This window comes from Pimephales promelas, chromosome 14 (genome assembly GCF_988280905.1).
Source record: "Pimephales promelas chromosome 14, fPimPro1.hap1.1, whole genome shotgun sequence".
NCBI classification, from domain to species: Eukaryota; Metazoa; Chordata; class Actinopteri; order Cypriniformes; family Leuciscidae; genus Pimephales; species Pimephales promelas.
The window spans coordinates 20,630,666-20,656,444 of record NC_142782.1 but is presented as its reverse complement, the minus strand read 5'-3'; the positions used below and the strand labels follow the sequence as shown (position 1 = coordinate 20,656,444).

Genomic DNA, 25,779 nt, shown 5'->3' with positions numbered 1-25,779 from the left:
CATCTTTCACAGCGATTACTGTGTGAGCAGCATTTCAGTGAACACCCCAGACCTCTTGGTGAGTTTCCATCTGTTTGTGCAAGCCACTGCCATTTTAAACTTGGAAAAACCAGGATTTTTTTTTTTTCTAAATATAACTGATTGTATTTGTCAGAAAAAAGAAATCATATATGTACCTAGGATGGCTTGAGGGTGAGTAAAACCTAGGCTAATTTTCATTTGTAAGTGAAGTACACCATAAAGTGATGCATTCCTCTTTAAGAAAAGAAAGACACAAAAATAAATAGACCGAACAATTTATTCTGAATTGGTATTTATCACTTACAGCATATGTGCGAGACAAAACAGCTTGCCAGGTAAAATACTGCTTGTAAGTGCTGGAGTAGGACTCATTTCTCGAACCGTAGGCCTCTTAAAGTGTCTTTAATACTCCTCTCCCTCCTCTTCATCCTCCACAGACTCTGCACCAACCTCCTCATAATCTTTCTCCAATGCGGCAAGATCCTCTCTGGCCTCAGAGAACTCTCCCTCTTCCATTCCTTCACCAACATACCAGTGTACGAAAGCACGCTTGGCATACATCAAATCAAACTTGTGGTCCAGTCGGGCCCAGGCCTCGGCAATAGCCGTGGTGTTGCTCAGCATGCACACTGCTCTTTGTACCTTGGCCAAGTCTCCACCAGGAACCGCTGTAGGTGGCTGGTAATTAATGCCAACCTGTAGAGAAAGAGGACACATGGTTAACTTGACTGAAGTTTGAATTAAGTAAACTTAAATGTCTTGTCAATTTCTCCCACCTTGAATCCAGTTGGGCACCAGTCCACAAACTGGATGGAACGTTTGGTCTTAATGTTAGCAATAGCGGCATTGACATCTTTGGGCACGACATCACCACGATAAAGCATACAGCAGGCCATGTACTTCCCATGCCGGGGGTCACACTTCACCATCTGATTGGACGGCTCAAAGCAGGCGGTGGTGATCTCAGACACGGACAGCTGCTCATGGTAAGCCTTCTCAGCAGAGATGATGGGAGAGTATGTGACTAGGGGGAAGTGGATTCTGGGATATGGCACCAAATTGGTCTGGAACTCAGTGAGATCGACGTTCAGGGCCCCATCAAAGCGCAGGGAAGCGGTGATGGAGGACACGATCTGACCGATGAGACGGTTGAGGTTGGTGTAGCTGGGGCGCTCGATGTCAAGATTTCGGCGACAGATGTCATAGATTGCCTCGTTGTCTACCATGAAGGCACAGTCAGAGTGTTCCAGGGTGGTGTGGGTGGTTAGGATGGAGTTATAAGGCTCAACCACAGCAGTGGACACCTGAGGAGCAGGATAGATGGCAAACTCGAGCTTGGACTTCTTGCCATAGTCGACCGAGAGACGCTCCATCAGGAGGGACGTGAAACCGGAGCCAGTGCCTCCACCAAAACTGTGGAAAATCAGAAAACCCTGGAGACCAGTGCACTGGTCGGTCTAGATCAGGAAAGGTGGGGGAGAAAGAAAGAGAAACAATGAGTAAATCAGATATACTGGTCTAAATTACATTTATGTAAAGGGATATGGACCGTTTACTTATTTACCCTCATGTTTTTCAAAACTGCTGTGACGTTTCCATTATATTTTGTGGAACAAAAGATACAGAAATGTCATTTTGTTTGATAAAAAACGAACAGTATAGAAAGTCAATAGTAACCAGAAGAAAGTTATACAGGTTTGGAAAAACATGAGGGTGACCATTTTCATAACAATCAATACCATATTGGTCATCAAGCAATATAATATTTATATATATTTTTAATTAGTATTCTTATATTTAACTGTGGAAGCTCATTTCCTCATTTTTTTTTTACATTCAGAATAGCCTTACCAACATCTTGTACTCATTAAAACCACTAATTTAGTAAGTTTAATGTAATCTTTAGCCAATCTCAATAAATATACAATTTTCATGTTGTACAATATAATGTTGTGATACTCAAATGCACTTGCAGAAATTAAAGACTGAAATGTGTAATATTGGCATTAAGTTCCTTAGTTCTCAATTATAGTTCATACCAATTTGCGGACACGCTCCAGCACCATATCAATAATCTCCTTGCCGACAGTGTAATGGCCTCGGGCGTAATTATTTGCTGCATCTTCCTTCCCAGAGATGAGCTGCTCCGGATGAAACAGTTGCTTGTAGATCCCAGACCTTACCTCATCTGAAACATAAGACACAGGTCTTTTTGATATCCAGCTCTTTCATTTAATTATTTATTTTTAATCATAATACATGCCAACTTAAGCTTAACTATTTGCAGTCTGGATGTTGCCCAAAGTACACATACATTTCAAGATTTCAGGGGTAATAAAACTAGTTTACTACAAGATAGAATTTTTATGATGGTTGATCCCTTTCAATAACAATTTACCAATGACTGAAGGCTCCAGATCCACGAACACAGCTCGTGGCACATGCTTCCCAGAGCCAGTCTCACTGAAGAAAGTGTTGAAGGAGTCATCCCCACGACCAATGGTCTTATCACTCGGCATATTGCCATCAGGCTGGATGCCATGCTCCAGGCAATACAACTCCCAGCATGCATTTCCAATCTGTACTCCGGCCTGGCCCACATGGATGGAGATGCACTCACGCTACACAAAGAAAAAGAAATCGGTTAAGTGCGTGTATCCAACTTCCTATCGCAGCTGAACTGGAAACTATAATCACAGTTCAATCACTAACTGGGTTTGGAAGGTGAGACTGAACAGAACTAGGGACCCCGGAGAACACCCGAGACAGATTCCTGTATTTTAGTGAACCCATAATTCCTTTAGTCTGATCTGAAGACCAAAGAATATCCAGTGAACATACTTGCCGAATCTCTTTAGATTTCATTACCGGTGTTGAACTGATAGTTCAGGAATGCTCCATAGGTGTGACTTTCTTCAGTGGAACACAAAATGAGATAAAGGACAGTTTCAGTCACCTTTCACTTTGTTCATATGGAGAGGGAAAGGAACTCTATTCATTGAAAGGTGACTTAAGCAGTCAATTCTTACAGATGTCTCATTTAGTGTTCCATGAAGGAAGGAAAAAGAACAAGTTTGGTACAAAATGTGGACAGAATTCTAATTGCAGTAAAGAAAATAATTTTTTAGTGCGTTTCCTCCCAGAAGAAACTCTGGGTTCTCACGGGGACATTTAAATCAGACCTTTCTGTTAAGATTACCACATCTCATTTTTCAACTTATTCATATATACAGGTTAACAGTAGAAAAATGACTGAGTGCGCGCACTCCGATCTCTCGCGCTTTAACGTAAAATGGTCGACAGGAAGGAGCCGTAACCTGAACTATTGCAAAACAGAGGAAGTAGAAAATAATTATGCACCAAACATCAAAGCAACGACACAAACAAGTAACAGCATTTTAAAAGAACGATCGCTCCAAGAGTAGCTTTAGGGTCAAAAGTCTGAGTAAGTTGGGAGGGAAAAAAAAAGTCAGGAGACTACCATCCCCCAGCCTCGCGCTTCCACCAGACCGCGCGCGTGAAAGGCCTCCGCAGTTTGGAGTCGAGGAATTTCTCATGCGCAGCCTAGGAATTACATATCCCAATACGGTTTAATCGAACATTCCGATCGGAAAAGATTACATTCATTTTCAACGGTCGCATACATAACCACGTTTCCTCAATTGAGGTCAAGAAATATTTCACGTCTGAGTGAAGACACGGAAGAGAAACGACGCATGTAACGTAACGTTAATCGTTTTATAAAGTTAGTTGATAATGTGACAAAAATTACGTTAACGCTTGAGGCGTCATTGTCTTAAAGGGATTTTTCACTCAAATGAAGTCACCCTCATGATACTCCAAGCTTGTAGCTAACGATATAATTTTTTCTACTTGAGTGCTGACAGTTTAAGTCGCATCTTTCAAAACGTGAATGCAACGTTATGTTGTCAATCTGCCCAAATTCTCGTTTTGTGGTCCACGGAAGAGCCAAAGTCACGGTTTTAAAACACATTAGGTTATTATAATTCTCACATTTAAGTGAACTGCTCCTTGAACATGCTTCAAAGAGTCGGTTTAATAAAACACAAATTAAAAAAAAGAACATTTAGACTTTTGCCCTTGTTAAAGCTGTAAAATATTAATATTTTAGTGACTAGAATATCACTTACCATTTTGACTTAGTCTTCGTCGACACAAGTGGTTTTAATTGAAAACTTTAACGTCTTTCGGTGGGAAAATCACCAAAAGTCTGTTATGAGCTCCGTTGAGTGCAGACCAGACGCGTTACGTGTCTCGGCCAACACAGCAATATGGGTCGAAAAGTCCGCGGTTCAGTCTATATACTCGCGTGCACGCTCACACCGCCCGCTGCAGCTCGCGATTGGTCAGCAGCACATCAACAGCCTCCTCGCCTTATGATTGGTGTAACTAAACACTCATTTTGGATTTAAAAATGTTACAACATTTTTTTTCTAACCGTGCTTGAGAACGAATAACAACAAGCCTTTTCATTTTCCTGATAACTCTGATAAGAAATTTGGTTATGGGAGAGCGGAATTATGAAAATGTTTCGTCTTTACGAGAAGTGGAGGTTTCCTTGGAAAGTTGGCAAATGTCCTCTGAGGTGCATAATCGATTTATTTTGTTCCGACAGCTTTTCTTTACAAACATTCTTTAGCATTATTAAACAGGGAAACTAATATAAAATAACAAATCTTTAAAATGCCTTTTAAGGTTTTTTTATGAACAAAATTAAGGTTCTGTGCCTTTTAGTCCATGCGTATCAGCTCTGGTGTGTCAGCTCTTTTATGCTACGTACTCATAAAAGCTAGCTAACCAACTTTTATCAGATAAACATGTTTAAAGTTTATACAGTCTTGCTCATGTAGCAGTTAGCCACTATAAAAACTTTTGTCCAATCAAATCTCTAGAATCAGCACATCCCCCTTCCAAATGCCACCTGTAACTAACAAGTATGACCATCAAGTAGAGACAGAAATATCATAATTAGACTTCTGAGCACATGAATGTCTAAGCAGTTTTATTTACAAGTGGGAAACTCGGAATTTTAGATGATACTCGAGTTGAGACGTTGGAAAGGAGCATGTCGATTTAAAACATTGATCTATAATATATAACAAAATATACAGATAAGTGAGCTGGAACCAAGCCCTTTTTTCTTTTTTTTTTTAAAAAAAAGTTAACCACTCAACTTTCAAGGGTTGCATTTTAAAACAAAACCATGTGTAAATATGTGATAAAATCTAAAATTTTTAATTCAGATGTAGTTGTTTGGGTTTATTGTTCAGCATAATTCTTTCATGGCTACTTCCGTGTTGTTCCGACTTGAACGCATGACTTCATAACGAACATACGAGGTTTGAGTTTCCCAGGTGTACTTGAAGGCAGCATTTAATACATTTCGTCTCAACTTCGTGTTTCAGTAGGAAGTGCGTCAGCACAATAAAGAAAACTGCAAATCTAACAATTTCAATGGGTCTATAAATGTTTCATGAAATAATAGCCCATTCACCAGACAATAATTCAAATATTTTTGTCATTTTGACAGAGGGAGTGCAGCTACCAAGGCAAAATTCAGCAAGCATGGACCAGTCAGTGGAACTTGAGATTGATTTCTAGCTTCTTCTATTTTAAAATGATCTTACAGATAAGCTGACGATGTAAAACGGTCGTACGGGCTTAAGTTTTGTTACATGATAAACAGACTTTTCCTTTATTGTCTTTATCATGGAATCACACTATTAAAACAGCATACCACATCAATGATATACTGCTGAACATCCACCATGCACGTCATCCTTCATTCATATTAATAGGTCAGTTTTCAGAATTTAACAAGACACTTTTCACTGAGAGAGAGCACAGCTAAATTCACTCATGCATTCAGATTCACACTCAAAACACCAGCACACTGGCTTTATGATATCTCGCTGATGGTTCTGTACATAACAGAAAAATCCCTGGTGCATCAGGCACATTGATAAAGGGTCGAGTCGATTAGAAAAGCCCCAGCAACCAGAGATAATGATGACGATGTCATAACGGACGTTACAGACAGGATCAAAACAGATTACGCAAAGCACCTCTGCTGTCGCATCCTGATGACAATATTCTCTCCTTCAGGAAGGATTCAGTCACTTGGGCAGTAAGGCATACACATACTTGTCTCTTCTCTGAGACATTTTGACACCAGTAGATTTTTATATTGCACTTTAAAAGGACTCAACTGAGTGAATCTCACAAGTAATCAAAGATCACAGAGTTCTGCATGAAGAGAACAAAAATGTGAAACACACATGTTCACTGCATCATAAAGTTAGTGTTTTTCTCCCTCATTAAAAGAAAACAAGGACTGAGATCTCAGATGGCAAAAAAAACGTGAATCCAAAAAGAGGAAAGTGTCATAAAAAGGCTGGTAATGTCATCTGATGCTTCACTGAGCGGTGGAGCACAGATTCCAGCATCCAGAAGTCATTATAAAGCGCCTCTATGGCGGAATAGTTTCTCTTCTCATTTTTCTCTAAGAACACAAACTCCTGCATCACAGCGTTGTGTTGCCATTGAAGTCACCACTTCCCAGCTGTCAATCACAGGGTCATAACATTCAATGCTGCTGAGAAGCGAGTTCCCATCATATCTGCAGAAAGAACATAGATGCAATATCAAAGCAAATGATTAAGACATACATTTATTTTAACAACAGCACAAACACATTTGGGAAAGGTTCAATGTAATATATTGACATATTACCCTGCAATGGCATAGAGACGGCCCCTCAGGACTGTGGCTCCTACGTAGCAGCGTGGCGTGCTCATATTGGCCACAGTGGTCCAATAGTCTGTCCGGATGTTGTACACTTCTACGGAAGACAGGTGGGCAGTGCCATCAAACCCTCCGACAACATAAATGTGATCGTTCAGCAAAGCAACACCAGCCCCTGTAACATAAATAAAACCAGTCACTGTATATAGCAGACAGTAGTCTTCAGTGGGGGTTTGCCAATAATTGTTGAGAAAAAAAAAATGCAGAAATAGAAATTATTCTATTCACAAATATTTTTTAGGATCTGTTGTAGAATATTAAAAATATATATATATATATTTAATGTGTTAAAAGGAGACTGCGAGTGTACCTGAGCGTTTGTTGGCCATGGGAGTGACGCTGGTCCAGTGTCCCGTGTGAGGGTCATACCGCTCTACAGAATTCAGGATGTTCAGACCATCATAACCACCTGAAGCCACAACAACATCAGGTTTACCAAGTCTGAAAATCTGCATGTCTATCTGAACATGTCTGTGCAAAGCCTTTTGAGTTTCTGCCATTATCGATGCTAGTTAGGAGCAACTGTATTCCTGATTTCTCAGCTCAAGAAAACTAGAAGAAAAAAAAACATCCCGATGTCCAGTCATATTCATTTACCTTCAAAAACTAATAAAACACTACCTAAACAGTAAATGAGGCCGCTGGCTACAACAAGTCCAGCTCCTTCTCTGGCAGTCTGCATATCTCCCAACATGCTCCACTGGTCAATATTGGGGTCATAACGCTCCATGCTGGTGTGACGTCGACTACCATCGAATCCACCCGCAACATAGATCATATCTGTGAAAGAAAAAAAAAACACATCAGTCTAAGCTGACTAGTTAAAACAAAAAAAACTTTCAGATCGACACAATGCTGGTTTGCTCAACTGACTTGCAAAAGAAAAGCGCTTCAGGTGATGTAGCCTAAAAAAAGAAAATCATCCTGCTCTACATCCACGGAACTCACACAATTCAAACTCACTGAACTTGTTTGGTTGGCAGATTTTGTTTCAGTCTTATGTGAACTGTACTGCTTCATTCAATGCTCGTGTACTTGTAAATCTTTATAAACACAACCCACCTTGACCCAGGATCCAAAAGAAACCACTAGAACTCTACGAATGTGTAAGAACAAGCATAATTTCCCAATAGAGTACCGAAGTTACAATGTCACTTTGTAGGCCAAAACGCAGAAGTGAGCTAGCATTTTAGCACTTCCGGCTCCCTCCCCCAAAAGTCTATGGGTTTTTTGAACGTTTTTTTGCTAAATCGCCTGAAATAAGGTCTGTGGTGAACAAAGCCTTTAAATATTTTCACGTTTTGAACTATGAAATAAAACACACCAGTTATAACCTCCTTGTGATTTTTTTAAACTTTATTGTGTCTGCTTGTGTTTTTTAAAAACTTTATAAAGGCTTCAAAATGTATAAATTTTTGATTAAAAGGATAGTTCACCCCAAAATTAAAATTCTGTCCGTATTTACTCACCCTCATGTTGTTCCATCCCCGTAAGACCCTCGGAATACAAATTAAGATATTTTTGATTAAATCTGAGAGCTGGATCACTCCTCCACAGTCTTCTAAGGGATTGAAACTTGCCGGCCCCGAAAAGTTACTAAAGACATCGTTAAAATAGTCCAAGTGACAACAGTGACTCAATCTTAAGTTTATCAAGCGACGAGAATACTTTTTGAGTGCAAAAACAAACAAAAATAATGACTTGTTTTCAACTATTCATTTCCTTCTCTGTGGGCCTCTAGTCAGTTAACGTAGTGTGATAGCGTAGATCTACGTCACACATAGGCTCACTATTGGCCAACGCTGGTCATGTGTGTGATGCGTTTGACGTACAACAACAGAAGCTTGCGCTGTTACATAAGTGAACTCACTCGAAGCCCACAGTCTTTCATAACTTTTCTGGGAACAAGTTTCAATCCCTTAAGTGATCCAGCTCTCAGATTTAATAAAAAATATCTTAATTTGTATTCCGAAGATGAACTAAGGTCTTACAGGGTTGGAACAACATGAGGGTGAGTAAAAACTGACAGAATTTTCATTTTTGGGTGAACTAACCCTTTAACTTGTAAAGATTATCTTGATAGACAAAACGTGTAAGGGTCACAACTCTTTATTGAACACAGATCTTATTTTTTTTTGATTTTCCAAAAGTCTATGGGGAAAATGCATAGCTTTTCGATCGAGGGAACCCATGCGCTGCTAGCTTACGAGTTGTCCTACAAAGTGACGTCACAATTTCGGCACTCTAAATAGAATAGGTACCTCCGAGGGTTGTAGCTCCTGCAAGACCTCTGCGTACATTCATTGTGGCGACAGAGTACCAGACTCCATCTTCATCTGCTGTGTAGTCCAAACACTCAACCGAACTTAACCGCGATCGGCCGTCATACCCACCGATAACGTAAACACGATCATTCAGGGCGACAGTAGCAACGTAGCGTCGCTTCCTTGCAATGTTCTGGAACACAAAAGATGTTTTGAGATACATTTCTTATCGGTACTTCCTCTTCTAAACAGACATGATGTTTGCCTCAGCGGCCGTTTTGTCCACTGACACTGGGGAAATGTTTTATCAATGTAAAACATAACTCACAGGAAGAAAGCTCCACTCTCGGGTCTTGGGATCATACTTCTCAACAACGTCTATGGGTGATTGCTGGCTGCCAAATCCACCGATTACCAACAGAACCTCTTTGGCACCTAAAACCCATTCCAGTGTCAGAAAGTAGTTGTACGTGGCTTCATAAGAAAATCACAAACATGTTAAGACATGCCAAACTGATTTAGCGAAAGAGTGAAATGACATAATGAATGATATATTTAGAGGATTAATTAGACTGAAGGATTTCAGGCCTAAATACTGAAAACACACAGAGGCATCAGACCGAGTCTCGCTTGGGTTCGAGGACTCTGCATCTCGCTGCGTAACTCTGGCCGGAGGTGAAACTTCTTTGCTTCGTCCACCAAATCTCGACATGGCAGACTGCAGCGTATCAATGGCTGAAACAGATACAAACAATCAATCAACTCAAATGTACAAATATCATGCAGTAACGCACACAAAATAAAAACACAGGTGGGGACATTGACCCCATGAACATCAAGATTTTTGTAACTGCAGCATCCTTTACATTCATATAGGCAGCGTGTATTTGGCAGAAGCTAACCTCTATGTCAATGACATCAGTGATGTATCGTGGCGTTAGCAGCGGCATGCGCACATACTCCAGTAGATCAGACAGGTACGGCTCTCTTTCCTTTCTGTTGTGCTTCACCCAGTTCAGAACTGCCTCGAATACAGGCTCTTCTGAGTCAACCTATACATGTACAATAACATTCAGATTGTTGAGAAACAAATTTTACTTGTCACTTCTAATTTTCATGCTTTAGACTCTGTGACTTCCGCACAATGCTATAAATTTAAGTCCAAACGTTGTTATTACACCTTCAGAATTAATGGACCGTGGTGAGAGACAAGAATTCAACAACAGGTACATGTTTTTGTATGAGAGTCCATGTGTGCATAAAACAAGACAAGAAGTCTGCACTTGCGTATTTACTTAAAGTCTGAATTTTGCTAAAAGTCTCAAAAACACAAAAGAAAGATTTCAAACTTGCAGAGAAATTTGGGACTCTGAAGCAGCCTGAACTGGTTCCACCGTTCCTACGTGCAAAGTTTGCAGACTAATATGTAGCTATGTAAACAAACGAGTATAATATATGAGTATATTACAACTTTCAATGACCAAGCAGTGTCGAAGATGAACTTAAAATTATCTCTATTAATTATCTCTAAATATCTCTACGAGTTAGCGAAAATCAAGTCTTTAGTGAATGGTAAAGTTTAATTTTACAGGCTGAATTTTAATTTAAAGGGGTGATGTATGGAACAGCTGATAGACAACAATGGTAAATTTAATCACTCAACGTTCATGTTTTGCTTAATGTAACACATTTAGATACCATGTATAAATAAGTTATTGAAATGATTATTCAGATGTAGTCATTGTTTTCTGTTCACAATATAACTGATTTGTTTCGTTTAGACTACTTCCGCCCATGTTATGTTTCTGACTTGAATCTGTGGCACTGTCGCAATAATGCTGCGTTCACGTGCTATGGAAAATAGGATATTTTCCACTTGTGAACTAGTATTTACCAGTGTGTTGCCTTCAAGTGCTTTTGTTGTCGTAATGTGGTAAAAAGATGGAGATCCAGATCTGTTATTTAGTTAAAACTGTTTTAGATTGCTCAAGTCATCTGCAACACCATGTAAATAATATGCTGTATATTTTCTAGATCATGAATAGTATATATTTTTTTTACCATTCACGACTCTCGCGGTGCTCTCCGCCATTTTGAAATGGTCAAAGGTTATCTCATCTCGGCAACTCGTCCATCAAAAATATTCTACGAGTTGCTCAGTGGTAAATACCACATGAGGGGGTGTTCATGTGCATTTTCCACGTCGGCTTTTGGTACTTATCATAATTACCATAGCACATGAACGCAGCATAAGTCAAAGGTAAGGAGTTTCCCAGGTGCACTTGAAGGCAGGGACTCATTCAGAGTGAAAGAGAGCAGACAATCTCACCTGGATCTCATCACACTTGATGAGTTTTTCCACTTCACTCTGACTGAGCAGCATAAACTCTTCCTGTTGCACCACCTCAGCAAAATGCTTTTGTGAGAACAGTTCAGCAGCCTGCATCAAGTCCAGACAGTTGTGTGTTTCTGCAAAGTCTCTGATTCCCAGGCAGTTTGATGGATCCAACTGACTATTAAGAAAATCACAGCAAGCCCTTTTCACACCTGTAAAGAACACACACACACATACACACAAAATAACATCAGACTGGTTTATTTGTGCATTACAGCAGAATAACATCCACTCAACAGGAAAACTGAATAAATACATCAAGCAGATACAAATATTGATATGGATTAGTAGAGACGACAGGAAATTTTGTAGCATTTTTGCTATAACTGCCATGTCAGGACCCCAATGAAGTGCATTTTAATTCAACGCTCCAGTTAAGACCACAGGGATTTGTTTCCCGCATATTATGGCTTCAGTTGAATTTGTTGCAGACAAACCTCCTTTGATTTCTTTCATTTCTTGTTATCGGCAATTGGTGTGCTGGGAAACAGGTTTTCGTCTCTAATGCAGATCGCCTGAGGGATCTGGCAAGTTATACTGCTCTCGGTGGCGATTTCCAATTCCTTCTGCTCAAAGTAACCCAGAAGCCCAATGCTGCCACCATCATTTCTGACAGCAGGGAGTGTCAGGAGCAGGTGTTATTGAGTGTTAAGCTACATTTTTTTTGTGCCAAACATTAACGTTTCAATATCAGGACAAAAAGCTCAACCTTCAAAAGCGTTTAGGTTGTCACAGTCAAACTAGAAGATGTTTCTGAAAAAGATTGATTTCAATAATTTAGTTTGAATAGATTTTTTTGGATGCCTGAACAGTTTTCCCCTTATTTCAGACAATGTACAATTGCGGTGTAGTTTTGACTGTTCTCCTGCATGTTCTCCTTTGTGATTTGCTTATCTTTGACTCGAGCATGTTTGACTACACATGACACAACGGGAAATCTGTTTCATATAAGAGCTGTTCTTTTAAAATAACCATTCATTAAAGGGATACTCCACTTTTTTGGAAGTAGGCTCATTTTACAACTCCCCCAGAGTTAAACAGTTGGGTTTTATCATTTTCGAATCCACTCAGCTGATTTTCTGATATTTAGAAGAATATCAGTAACCAGACAGTTTCTGGTTTCATTGACTTCCATAGTAGGAATATACTATGGAATTCAATGAAACCAGAAACTGTCTGGTTACTGATATTCTTCTAAAAATCAGAAAATCGGCTGAATGGATTCAAAAAACGGTAAAACTCGACTGTTTAACTCTGGGGAGTTGTAAACTGAGCCTATTTCCAATAAAGTGGAGTATTACTTTAAAAAATCCTAAAAAAAAAACAATTATTGAAGTACCACAATTGTTTTCATCATTGATAATAAGAATAAATATTTCTTCAGCACAACCGTCGAGTTTAAATCCAGGTCAACGTGACAGCTGATTGGTTTGCATTCTCTTAAAGGTGCAGTAAGCGCTTTCTACCCTTCCATCCCAAAAAACCCCCACAGTTTTCATGAACAGCTTCCTACATAACACGATAGTCCAAATTACTAATATATTACATCGGTGACAAGATCAAGGAGTTATAGCGATCAGTAAAATGGGAACCAAAAGAAAAAACATATTAGGAGTGTTATCTCACTTTTCAGACACACTTTACATAATGCTTGAAATGGACGGTGGAGGAGGTTTAGACATACCAGGATTATAAGAAAAATGCAGATGAACATACAAACAAAGATGACACACACAAGTATATTCAAGCAATAGACAGCATATCTTAGTTCTTTGAAACACAGCAAAACCATTGTTTACTCGCGTATTGAGAAGAAATAAAGCAACCTCGGCGTCTGTTTTCAGGCCTACCCGCTCCTTTAGGTCTCTCCAGTGCTGGACAGCTGCTCCAATTTTAATATGGGTCCTACCTCTTGCCTGATTATAACCCAAGTTATATTCCCCTGGCTCAGTGACTCCTCATCATCCTCTTTTGTATATTATCTGCCATCTTTCTCTTTTGTGTTTTCTCTGCCATCTCACTCTTTCTATAATCGTTCTGCTAATGTCTGTGCAGTGAGAACTCTCTCCTCCTCCATCATCATGTCCATAAGGCCCTTACTTCTGATTGACAAGTGCGTTTTGGTGTTCGGTCTGATCCACTTTCAGCAGCGTTTTTCAAAAATTACTTACTGCACCTTTAAGATACATCTGTTAATGTTAGATAAAAATGGCCATACGTCCCCTTTGTTTTTCTTTTGTGGAGAGTGAAGACAGACACAGATTGAATACACTTCTTAAAGATCAATCAAATTCTTCTCTAATCTCCATTTCCAGCAGCAGAGCTGTAATAGCAGGTCTCTAGCAATAATTGCACCCTGATTTCATGCAGGTTTGTACTTGTGTTTGTCTCCTTCATTATTAAGAGTCTCAGTGACTCCTTATCATGCTCAGATCTCAGCAAGCATGCGGTGTTCATTACCTCATAACAGAAAAAAAAAACATGCCGATTTTTTTTTTTTACATATCACATGTAAATAAAGGGAATGTGCGTGACGTCACCGTCGACCGGAGTGCCTGCAGTTACTTACAGCGAGAGGCAAAAAGACTCAGCGGCTGTATTTGTTTTCAGCGTGGACGTGGTTTTAGGGCTGGACGATATGATGATATATAGTCTATATATAGCACTGATAAGTGATCACCCGGATTTAGACCTACCTATATTGTATTTATATAAAGCGTTCACAGGCAAATTTGCTTTATGTTTAGGTCTATATTGCTTTTATTTCCCCGGTGTCGAAATCAGGCAAACATAAATGTCAGGCAACACGATTCCTGGCTGCATGTCAATATACATGGATCACTGGATCTTTAGTAAGTTGTAAGGAACACTATTATATTGAGTCCAACATTTAGTTTAAATTGATAAAATAGTTCGTTTTATTCGCATTTTCGCAGTTTCCCCAATTAAATCCAGTCACGCAGCAGATCTTTTGCCACTCAGTCAGGCTGAGGGGGGTTGTTCCGGCGGGAAAGTGATGTCAATGCATTCCCTCTATATACATAAAAGGTTAAAAAAAAGATTATAATGTGCTTTATTCAGATGTGCTGATCTTGTTTTTCACTTGTTTTTCAGCGCATATAAAAATTGATAAACGTTATAAATGCAATCAACTCTAAAATCTGAAATGGGTTTGTTAATGTTAGAATCCAATCACAAAGAAACAGCAATGTGAGTGGGGCTGGTTTGTGTGTTTGTACCTTTAAGCTGCAGGAGACAGGCGGCGGGCAGCAGCTCTTGAACATTTTCTACAGTAACCAGCACCGTCTCTGTGTAAACAAAATCCAGCAGGATCTCCATGGTGGACGCTGTGAGGCCCTGAATGTCCACAAAGGACTTCCCTTTTTCAGCAAGCTATGGAGTAACAGAAAAATAGACTGATATTTAAAAAAAAAAATACATATATTACATTCACATTTAAATCACAATTTAGACTATAGATTAAACATGATGCAAGCTTGGATTTATTCATACTTGGGGTAAAAGCTGTCACACGTTTTCCCTAGTCTTGGCAAAAAACTGAACAATAAGAAATAAGCCAGCTTTCTGAAACCAGCATTTCAGATTGCAAGTACAAAATAAAAGCTACAGCGAGAACAAATGACTGAATTCCTATCACCACAGCTATAATATTATCATTATATCATTTTATATCTGTGATGGTACCACGAGCCGTCGCTCATTGACCGATTGTAGGCTTCTGGTAGGAATGTAGACTTGTGGTAGTGATTTGAAGTAGGAGGGAGCTCAGCCTCCAGGGAGCTGAGCCTTCCATTTTTGTAGGCAAAAACCGGAAACGAGTTAGCATTTTTACACTTCCTGTTCCATTGTCCTGAAGTCAATGGGTTTTTTGAATGGGCTTTTGGAGAAATGCCTGAAATAAGGTATTTGGTGAACACATGCTCAACATATTTTCACATTTTATTCTACAACTTTAAACTTGACTTTTACGTGTTTTAAAAAAGGTGGTTGCTAACAAGTGGCTGAATGGAACTACAGAGGCTGTTGTCAGACGAACAGGTAACCTCATCTACTCACTAGTCCACTTTTACAGCCTCGTTGTGTTTAAATTTAAACTATTTTAACTCAAACTTTCAGGGATTTGTTTTTTCTAAATTAAGACTGAAAGAGGAAGCCTAATAGTGGTGACGTTAAAGTCATGAGACCTTGGTGTAGTTTGTTTATAGTCTACATTTAGATTTTGACTTCTGATGGTTGTATTTAGGCTTCAAAATTCATAAATGTGATGTTCATTTGTGAAGATTATCATGATGAAAAAAATGTGTAAGAATCATACAATTTTTGTTGGAGCTTAAGTTCTGCAATAAATCTACAGCCAATGGAAAAATCTTAAGGTTTACTTCTAGGCTGGGCAACAAAAAACAGCATTACTGCAGCACTCTATTACAGACCACTAGTACTATTATATTTCCATTATATATCCCTATATTGTGCAATATAAATAGTTTTCTTACATTCTACAACATTATCATCAATTAGTTTGCATCCAGCTTGAATGCATGTGTCGTGTTCACTCTAGTAACACTGAACCAGCTTCAACATATCTGAGAATATTAAGAGACCACCTGCACCTCCTAATGTGAAGGAGCAGAATTGCACCAACGTGACTTTTTTTGTTGTTGTTCGTTTTACATGTGCAATTTTATTGATATGGATTAGTAGAGACGACAGGAAATTTTGTAGCATTTCTGCTAGCTGCCATGTCAGGACCCCAATGGAGGGTATTTTAATTCAACGAACAGACCGCTCCAGTTAAGACCACAGAGATTTTTGTAACATGAGTGATGAGTGTGAATCTAGAGGGTGTTCGTTACCTCACTGGTGAACATGGCACAGAAATAATCACTGCAAGCAGCCAACACAATGCGGTGGGCCGGGAAATCTGTGCCCTCCACCCTCAGAGTGATGTCACACAGCGTGTTGCTCTTTCTTAGGGCGTTCATGGCATTCAAAATGGACTTGGCGTGCGAATTGGTCATGATGTCCTTGGGCGCCATGACGACAGGGGGTGGGGTGGAGTGACAAAGCCTCAGGCACTGCAGGATGATGATTTCTGCAGGACACACCAATCAGTGACCACTCAAAAACAACACAGCTGATCCCATATACACACATTATTCAAACTCATACTTTCTTTCTTATGTGGCACATAAAGGAAGATATTTTGAACAATTCTGGTAACCAAACAGTTTTGGTTTCCACTAACTTTCATTGGGAACTTACAAAACTGTTTGATTTCCAACTATCTTCAAAATATCTTAGTTCAATAAAAATAGAATAAAGTTTCGAAACACAGGGGTTTGGAAAGATATGAGGGTGAGTAAACGATGAAAGCATTATAATTATTGGATAGCCTCATACCATTTGTGTCAATTTTTGCATATATGCTGCCTTCACGTGCTATCGGAAAATTCCTACTTTCCACTTCTGAAGTCGTGATTACGAGCTCGTCACATTCAAATTTTGACTTGAGTGGGCGTTCATGTCCATTTTTTTTAACAAGGAAACTAGTATTTAGTATTTTCCGATAACACGTGAAGGCTGTATATTGAAATTTGTTGAGAAAGTTCGATTTAAAAAGAAAAGAATGAACTTTAACCAAAAAGATCAGTGTCTAAATAGAAGCAGTATCAATGAAACGGATCACTACGCATCCTTTAGATAGTTACATTAATCATTTCAGCAGCATCTTAAAAAGAAAGGGACATTCTGAAACATAACGATACAACCATGTAAATATATAAACAATGAAATATTGTAGAAAATCTAGCTGTAGGCTGAGGGACATTGCGCCTGTTTTACAACAGACGGGAAACAGGAATCTGTTCTTCGTATTTAATATTTTCCTCGTAAAATTCATCTGAAAGTGTTGGTGTAAATCAGGTGAGAGTTTAAGTTTCACTGAGGTGATATGAGGCTACATGCTAAGGCTAAGCAAAAACGGATGCTAACCCACTCATAAACATCTTTAAGTGAACTCACAGCGTACAGCTGATCCACAGCAGAACAGATACAGAACGGATTGGATGACAGCACACGGCAGTTTATTTGGACATCTGCTGGCACCCCTAACAGGGAGACCCTCGCAGGTGAGAATTGAATCTATTTTACTCAGATTTTACTCCAGCAATGAGAAGAACACTCACTGCTCACGTGTGCGCGCATCCCCAGCAAAACACTGCGACGTCACCAGCGCGCGTGCGCTTTCAGGGGCTGTGCGCACTAAAATTTGTGCTCGCGCGTTTCGTAATAATAATGCCATCTCAAATCGCTACACATTGTGACCTTCATTTGATAACAAAAAACAACATCATTTTATAATAAAACGCTATAAATTGCAGTTTGGGCTACAAACTGAAAAGCTCTCAGTATGTAATAATTTTAAGTGAAAAGTTGTCATTAAATATTTTGACAAACAGACTATTTTGCTATAAGATGGCTAATGGTGATTTGTAGTTCAAGTTGGACTTAAATGACAGTGGTGCTAGTTTTGGGTAAGTATTTTCATTAATAAAATAGGAAATAGATTACAATAGAAAATCAAATTTATACTTTTAGTGATGTTATTGTTAAATAAAACTATTACAAATGTTTTTTTGTAATTAAAATTAAGCTGAAATTAAATAAAATATAACTATAAGAACAAAAACATAAAAACAAATCAGAAATGTTGCATTGGCAATGAACTAAAATAAGCTGAAATTTAAATGACTAAATTAAAAAAAATTATGCGGAAAAGACTAATGAAAGCTATAAAGAAAAAAAAAACTAATCAAAATTCCCACTCAAAATGCCCAGACACATGCCTTTGGTGTGAGAGACCCAAGTTCGAATCCACTGAGACACCAATGTGTCCCTGAGCAAGATACTTAACCCTTAGTTGCTCCAGAGGCGTGCAACCTCTGACATATAATTGTAAGTCGCTTTGGATAAAAGCATCAGCTAAATGAATAAATGTAAAATTTAAAATGGCAAAACCACATAACAATATTACTAAAACTAAAATTAAAGTATAAAAAAGCTATTCAAAATATTAATAAATAGTATATATTTTATCATTCAACCACAAACCTACTTTAAAAAGTCATGTGTGTATAACACAAAATCCTCTTTCAAATGCCCAAAGGACAGCATACTTAAAAAAAAGATTATTAATGATCAAAGCAAGCAATTATTGGTGTTTCATCTTTATTATTCTCTTTTTAAATATCTTGATTTCTATGATTTCCAAAACCAAACAAGTATTTTGGACTGATTCACTCAAACAAAAGTTAAATTGCATGTGTCCCAATGTGAATCCCATTGCTGAAGCTCTGGGTCATTTCAGGTCAAAAGTTAATAAATGATCATGCAAACATGTTTGAGGAAACCAAGAACTAAGCGTATTCATGTGTGCGTCTTCCCTAAATTTCTTACAAAGTACAGAACCACGAATCAGTAAAACAAACCTTAGATGAAAAACCACTCAGTAGATCAGAAAGTTGTCAGAAAAGAAGTGTTGAAGGAGGTAGTGTCTCTGAAGACCTCTGTAATGTTTTATGACTCAATCCAGTGATTTACATTAAATGATGTGCTGTACTGAAACAGTAAAGAACAATATAAACACAAGACTACCTCATTTATCAATAATTATAAGTATCTTAACAAATAAAAATCTTATTTCAATATACTGCATGTTAAAATTCCTCAGAGATAATACAAATCTTTAAATCATTATTATGTCGGGTCCAGGTTCATTGTGACGTGAGCAGGCACCGACCAAAGTTCAAGCGATTATTATTATTTATTTTTTTTTACAGCAGAGTGTCATCTGTACAGCCTCCTTCCAGACCATAGCGGAATTCCTGCAGGTTTGAGATTCCATAAAAATGGACAAATGCCGCTGCGACAACCAGGACATGGAATATCTGATGAGACTGAAACTGATAAAGTAAAACAGATCGAGACCATGAGTATACTTGCATGAACATTACGCTATTAGGCTTCTTTACAATACTACATGCAACAAAAATTCCCTTGAGTCTTACCCAGATGTCACATCTTCCAGGAAAGTAGCGTTCTGGTATCCGTGCTGCATACAGTCCTGCTCCACTGACATACATGGCACCCATCAGATAGAACCAGCCCATCTGACCCACTGTCGTTGCCTTTACAAAACCCTCTGTGATGGTAAAGTGCATTGTGGGAATGAGCCCACTCAGACCGAGGCCCAGGAAAACACCTGAAGATGGGGAAATGTTTCATCAAACAACTCAAATCAATCATAAAGGTGGACTATTTTTGAGGAACAGGTGAGCGTGTTACCTGCACGTGTGCACCGGTGGCGAGGGGTGGCGAATCGGTCAACCTGGGCAACTATGATGGCAGCGACGCCCAGCACACATACCACAGATAGATAGATTAGCCGTGGCTGAGGAGAGCAGTAAAACGAGTAGTACAGCCACGGAACGAATGAGCCCATAATCAACAAAGCGATACCGGAGTAATCCAACCTAAGGGCGTCAAAAATTACACTGCAGTTACTGAAGGTGATGCATACACATAATATGCCTACACACATAGAACATAAGAACCGGTGTCACTTACTTGGAGAAAGTTCTGGAGACCTTTTCAGAGTGGCAGTAGACGGTGTGAAAAAGCCATGAGAAGCACAAACAAAGCACTGCACCCAGGAAGAACATCCCCAAAACCACCTTCTCCTGCACGGGCGCCATGAATGACACATTCGGCCGCAGCATTGTTAAAGTGCCCAAGCACAGGAACAGAATTAGGCCTGTAGGGAGGCATTGTGATAGCTTAATTAGACTCCAAAATGACTCACCAGCAACATAATTACAGGTTTGACTGACATTAAATATCAATGTGGTGTATGTGTTTTACTGTCATCCTCAGGGCAATGATTCACACATATCAGATTGTCACATTACAAATATCATAAAATGTATCTTCTAAGTTCCAGATGTTGTGGGAAGTCCTTCTTAAAAGGCCACTGGGGTTATAAGAGATGCACAACTGTTCAAGTTTGTGGTCAGTAAGATTTTTTTTTTCCAGCAAGAACACATTAAATTGATCAGAAATGACAGTAAAGACTTTTATTATATTACAAAAATGTTATATTACAAATAAGAACTTTCTATTCTTAAAAATGCCCTGAAATTAATTAAATGTCAAATGAATACAAATGTTGCATGAGCAGCATATCAGCAAAGTAAAGTTATTTCTGAAGGATCATGTAACACTAAGGACTGGAGTAATGATGCTAAAAATTCGATTTTGCCATCAGATGAATTTTATACATATTTATAATTTGTACAATGTTTTTAAAAACATTTTATAATATTGTTGTTTTTACTGTAATTTGATAGAATAAATTCAGCCTTGGTGAGAGCATTAAAGGGATAGTTCACTTTGAAATTAATTTTCCACAGTATTTTCAATTTTGATATTTTTAGGTCAAACCATTGATGTCTGTCAGTCATATAATGGAGGTCTATGGGGTCCACCTTAAAAAACATGCACAGAGAAGTCCAAATTAAACATGATTTAATGACTTGTAAATGTAAATGTAAACCGCTCGTTTCGTGTCTTAGGCCATCAATGTGTACTTACATTTACGAGTCATTAAATCATGTTTAATTTGGACTTCTCTCCCCATAGACCTCCATTATATGACTGACAGACAAGAACGGTTTGACCTAAAAATATCAAAATTAAAAATACTGTGGAAACAAAGACACCAACATTTTGGATGCCCTTGAGGTAAGCTAAAGCATATCAAAAATGTATTTCAAAGTGAACTATCCCTTTAAGAGACTTATTTCAAAACATATAAAAAATCTTATTGACCCCAAACTTTTGAACATTAGAATGTAAATAATTCCTCAGCAGAATAGTTTTATAACAGAAAGAAGAAGACAATTTGGTGGTGGTCGCTTGACATGTCTGTGAGTTTGATTAAAATCTCTTTTCAAGAGATGATTGTTATGTTTGTTGCCTTGCTTTTGGCTTGCTTAGTTGGGGACATTTAATATTCAACAATATTATTGATCTGTGTTGTATTATTTTCATGTTACCACTGTGAAGCTGCTTTGATACAATCTGTATTGTAAAAAGCGCTATATAAATAAATGTGACTTGACTTGACTTATGTTTTCCGTTTTTTTGCATTATTATGTCACAATGTCAAATATCATAAGTACAGACCCAACAGGTGTGTCCAGATATTTCCAGTTTCTGTGTGAATCCTAAAGATGCTCCCAAAACAGGCACGGAAGGACGGCATGGGTGGGCGGTGTCCATGCAGCAGGTAATCATTGTCCTTCAGCCAATCGGGGAGGAGATGGTATGGAATTACTCGCCAACGTCCTTCCCATACCTAGTAATGGTAAGAGTTACTTTAATACAAACATCTCATACAGGAAATAGGCCACATTTACATTACAATCACAAAAGTAACGCTTTTGGGACATTTAAAGATGAACATCACCTTGTGTACAAACTCCTCCATTTTCTCCATGGCATGGTGCGCCTGCATAGGCAGTGTAACCACCCGCAAACTTTCTTCTTCCTCCTCATCCTCATCAGGAAACGCAGATGCACTCTAAAACAAAAAAATCATGCCTTTAGTTAAATGTAGGTGTTGTTGCCTCGTTCTATCTATTAAATGTACACTACTGTTCAAAAGTCTGAGGTCAGTACGATTTGTTTTTGAAAGTCTCTTATGCTCAGTGAGATATTATAAAATACGATTATAAATTGTAATAAAATAACATGTAATTTATTCCTGTGAAGGCAAAGCTGAATTTTGAGATTCTTTGATAAATAGAAAGCAGAAAACCACAGCATTTATTTGAAATAGAAATCTTAACATTAAAATGTCACTTTTGATCGATTTAAAGGGGCAATGAACTGAGAATTCAAATGTTCCTTGAGCTTTTGACATCTAAGAGGTCATCATACGGTGGTGTGCCGTATATATTGAATCTGACAGGAATTGTGCAACACACAGACTCTGGGTCGAATCATTCCGGTTGCCATTTTACAACATTGGACGTTTTCAAAACGGGTTTTCAAAACATCGACGGGTGAGTTGAAACTCATTATAATATTCAAAACTGCTATACACTCACAGCAGGGGGCGTTTACTTCCAAGTCTTCAGTGCGAGACGCCCATAATAACCGAGTGTTTTTCAGGTAGGCTAAAAACTCGGGTACAAAATAGCCTATTACTCAGTCATTTTGATGTTTTTGATTGCAAAAACCAAGCGAACGTCATAAGTTGACCTCAGACAACAATATAATAATATTTAAAAAGCCAGTTCATGACCCCTTAATGCGTCTTTGCTATATTACAGTACAATACAGTACAGTACTTACAGTGTACTTGCCCAGGAAAGCATTGGTTAATATGAGGAAACTACAAGGGTTAAGGTTAGGTTCAGCCTCAGGGTTAGTACCTACCGGTAGTTATTACCCAGTTATTGTAAAAACAATAACACGTACATTATATGGGGAACAGAACTGTAAAATAAAGTGCAACCAAAATATCTTACTGACCCTAAACTTTTGACTGGTAGGTTTTTTTTCTACCCTGCTACTCACTCTGGATTTCTCTGCTTTAGTTGAAGTTGTCAACAGCGGCCCAATCTCAGTGGGCTCCACGTTCTCCATTTTCTCATCATCAGAGGTGCGCCGCTCGGCATCACTGTTGGAGCCGCAGTCACCATGGTGACACGTTGTCATGGGGAGACAAACCTAAAACTCCCCAGAGTTTCTACCTTGTCCAACAGTTTACAATCCAAGTCTGATGATGACATATAAAATGCAGAGATTAGAGAGTTTTGACATAAATTAATGTCAAAATGCAAAGATTAGGTCCATAGATGTAGTCAAAACTTATCATAGGGTTCAAAATAGTCAATTATTGGCTTATCAATAATTAATTAATCCAGCTGAGGTAAGCTACATGACATAATAAATGAACAACGTACTGTGCAAAAGCCAAATACTAATTCCTGGTTGGGGACTTGAGTTAAATTATGATACTGATTTGACTCAGTATAAGCAATTTCAAGACTTAAAATCGGTTTTAACTGGAACTGTATTAATTAGTGTCGTACTAATGGTCTATGTTTTTCTGCTCTGATCTGGTCAGGCTTTACAGGCTGGTCCAGTTTTCCATAACCGTCAAAGGTTTACATCCTGTTAAGTTAGCATGCTTACAGGCTAACCAAACGAAAAATCTAAAATTAAAAGACAAAACAGAAGAAACCCCACATATTTTTGAATCCTCGCGTCTAGAAACGTTCTGCGCAACGTGTTTGTTTCTGTATTATGTGTGGCAGTGTTATGTATGCTACGCAGTATTATACTGCGTGTAACATCGTAGTTATGACCTGAATCAGGTTAGTCGAACCAGACAACATTAACGTTAGCCTGCATGCTAAAGCACTTCCCTATTATCTGATTTGATAATTATTTACATAACACAAGGCTGCTTTCAACACAGTTAGCAGATTATTATTATTTTAGACCAGGCGATAATATAACAGATCAGTGTTCATACGTTACCTAGCTGGACAAGCTGTCAGTCAGTTCATGGGAGTTTTACAGCAGCAGCTTGCCGTCCGGTCGCTATGAGCCTCTATAAACCTGTAGAACCTGTCGGTTCAGTTCAGTAGCAAATTTATAACACAAAATAACCAATAAACATATAGACTACAGTCTGATACACAGTGACACGCTTTCAACACGCGGAGACAGTGCAGTGGATGCACTCTCTATCTGTCAAAGGGAGAAGAACACGTAACACCGTAACCGGTTTGACCCAAGCGGTTTAACATGTAATCCTTAAAACGTACTAGTACTAGGCCAATCTATTTTTATGCTATTAATACTTATTTTTTAGTAGTATCTATTCCATTTGCTAAAAGTACTTATTCATTAGCTACGCTAGTTTCTAGTACCTTTTTCAGAGATTTACTAACTTATTTATTAGATAACGTTAGTTTTTATTTATTTATTTAGGCTACTGGTATTCGATACTAGTCTTCCTATTAAACAGACACTATTACTTATTTGTTTCATTCTTATTCATTAGATACTACTTATTTCAATATAGTAAGTAACTATTCTATTATTAGGCCTAATTTTCATTAGCCTATTTTATTCTATAGGGATCTGTCATGTCAACTATTCAGTTTTGACTAGTAGGCTATATTCCAATTAGTAGGCCTACACATTTTATAGGCCTATATATTAATAGTTATTCATTATAGGACTTGCTGTCATTTTTGATATAACAGGCTACTTTAGATAACATTATGCTTGGGGCATAGATATTTATGTATTACATACTAGTATTTATTTATTTGATACTTCTTATTTATTAGTATTCATTAGATACTTGACAGGAGATTGTGCCTTTTGGAGAGTATTTAATTCCTCAAAATAAATATAACGAATTATATTAATCTGTGATTATTGGGAAAAGACGTTGAGAGATGAACTAGACAATTTAAGACAAATTTTTTATTTTTATATTATATTTTTAATTATTAATTTTTACACTAATTGGTTTGGGGAAAACAGTCACACATGGCACAAAGCTTGTTTGTGGCACTTGCTAAGTGAACACACACACATACACACACACACATTGGGTTTCCATATGAGGACATCATATTTTTATATATACCCCTACCCCTAAACCTACCCATCACAGAAAACTTTCTGCATTTTTACTTTTTCAAAAAACATCGATTTTGTGTGAAATAGAAAAAAAAGAAAAAAGTCTCAAGGATTTTGGATATTACCATCTTTCCCATTAATGTAGGGTTAACTTCGGAGAAATTAAATGAGAATATAGGGTCAATGAAAATACATGTGATATATTTAAATAACTATTTTAAATACAAATTACAGTCCCTAAAAATATTTATTTACAAATTACATTTCATTTATTTTTAAGAAAAATACAAATTAAAAAATACTTAAAAGTAATATTAGTAATATGTTTTTTAATATAATAATAATAATATAATTTAATAATATAATATAATTTATAATAATATTATATTATTAAATATTATAAATTATAAATAATTATTATACATTATATTATTATAAATTATGAATAATTAATAATATAATATAATTTATAAATTATAATAATATAATTTAATATAATATAAGGAATATGTTTTTCAAATACAT

At 37.8% G+C, this 25,779-nt stretch overlaps 3 protein-coding genes across 3 annotated transcripts; all 3 read right to left on the bottom strand.

Annotated features, from left to right (window-relative positions):
- Window positions 1-280: 280 nt before the first annotated feature.
- On the bottom strand, window positions 281-4,856 carry tuba5 (tubulin alpha 5). Its single transcript, XM_039679249.2, has 5 exons — window positions 4,173-4,856; window positions 2,420-2,642; window positions 2,061-2,209; window positions 798-1,478; window positions 281-717 (listed from the first exon to the last, which is right to left on the bottom strand). Exons 1-5 carry the CDS (start codon window positions 4,173-4,175, stop codon window positions 424-426), a joined length of 1,350 nt encoding a protein of 449 aa, XP_039535183.1. The 5' UTR covers window positions 4,176-4,856; the 3' UTR covers window positions 281-423.
- A 388-nt stretch (window positions 4,857-5,244) lies between these two features.
- On the bottom strand, window positions 5,245-17,750 carry klhl12 (kelch-like family member 12). Its single transcript, XM_039679236.2, has 12 exons — window positions 17,548-17,750; window positions 16,380-16,618; window positions 14,745-14,898; window positions 11,440-11,657; window positions 10,013-10,162; window positions 9,731-9,845; window positions 9,439-9,545; window positions 9,108-9,303; window positions 7,468-7,626; window positions 7,157-7,255; window positions 6,775-6,961; window positions 5,245-6,661 (listed from the first exon to the last, which is right to left on the bottom strand). The coding sequence occupies exons 2-12, from the start codon at window positions 16,560-16,562 to the stop codon at window positions 6,535-6,537; spliced, it is 1,695 nt and encodes a 564-aa protein (XP_039535170.1). The 5' UTR covers window positions 16,563-16,618; window positions 17,548-17,750; the 3' UTR covers window positions 5,245-6,534.
- A 985-nt stretch (window positions 17,751-18,735) lies between these two features.
- adipor1b (adiponectin receptor 1b) lies at window positions 18,736-24,348 on the bottom strand. Its single transcript, XM_039679258.2, has 8 exons — window positions 24,136-24,348; window positions 23,167-23,368; window positions 22,052-22,165; window positions 21,769-21,940; window positions 20,152-20,338; window positions 19,870-20,057; window positions 19,593-19,786; window positions 18,736-19,487 (listed from the first exon to the last, which is right to left on the bottom strand). The coding sequence occupies exons 2-8, from the start codon at window positions 23,305-23,307 to the stop codon at window positions 19,359-19,361; spliced, it is 1,125 nt and encodes a 374-aa protein (XP_039535192.1). The 5' UTR covers window positions 23,308-23,368; window positions 24,136-24,348; the 3' UTR covers window positions 18,736-19,358.
- Window positions 24,349-25,779: the final 1,431 nt, after the last annotated feature.

Excerpts from the sequence above, each read along its gene's own strand:
- tuba5 (XM_039679249.2), bottom strand. Across the intron at positions 1,479-2,060 it reads TGGAGCGTGTCCGCAAATTG|ACCGACCAGTGCACTGGTCT; the intron begins GTATGAACTATA and ends TTCCTGATCTAG. Across the intron at positions 718-797 it reads GGTGCCCAACTGGATTCAAG|GTTGGCATTAATTACCAGCC; the intron begins GTGGGAGAAATT and ends CTTTCTCTACAG.
- klhl12 (XM_039679236.2), bottom strand. The coding sequence starts at position 16,562 with ATGGCGCCCAAGGACATCATGACCAATTCGCACGCCAAGTCCATTTTG. Across the intron at positions 6,962-7,156 it reads CATGGCCAACAAACGCTCAG|GGGCTGGTGTTGCTTTGCTG; the intron begins GTACACTCGCAG and ends TTTATGTTACAG. Across the intron at positions 6,662-6,774 it reads CGTCTCTATGCCATTGCAGG|ATATGATGGGAACTCGCTTC; the intron begins GTAATATGTCAA and ends TTCTTTCTGCAG.
- adipor1b (XM_039679258.2), bottom strand. The coding sequence starts at position 23,307 with ATGACAACGTGTCACCATGGTGACTGCGGCTCCAACAGTGATGCCGAG. Across the intron at positions 21,941-22,051 it reads TGGAGGAGTTTGTACACAAG|GTATGGGAAGGACGTTGGCG; the intron begins GTGATGTTCATC and ends TACCATTACTAG. Across the intron at positions 20,058-20,151 it reads GTCTCCAGAACTTTCTCCAA|GTTGGATTACTCCGGTATCG; the intron begins GTAAGTGACACC and ends TGACGCCCTTAG.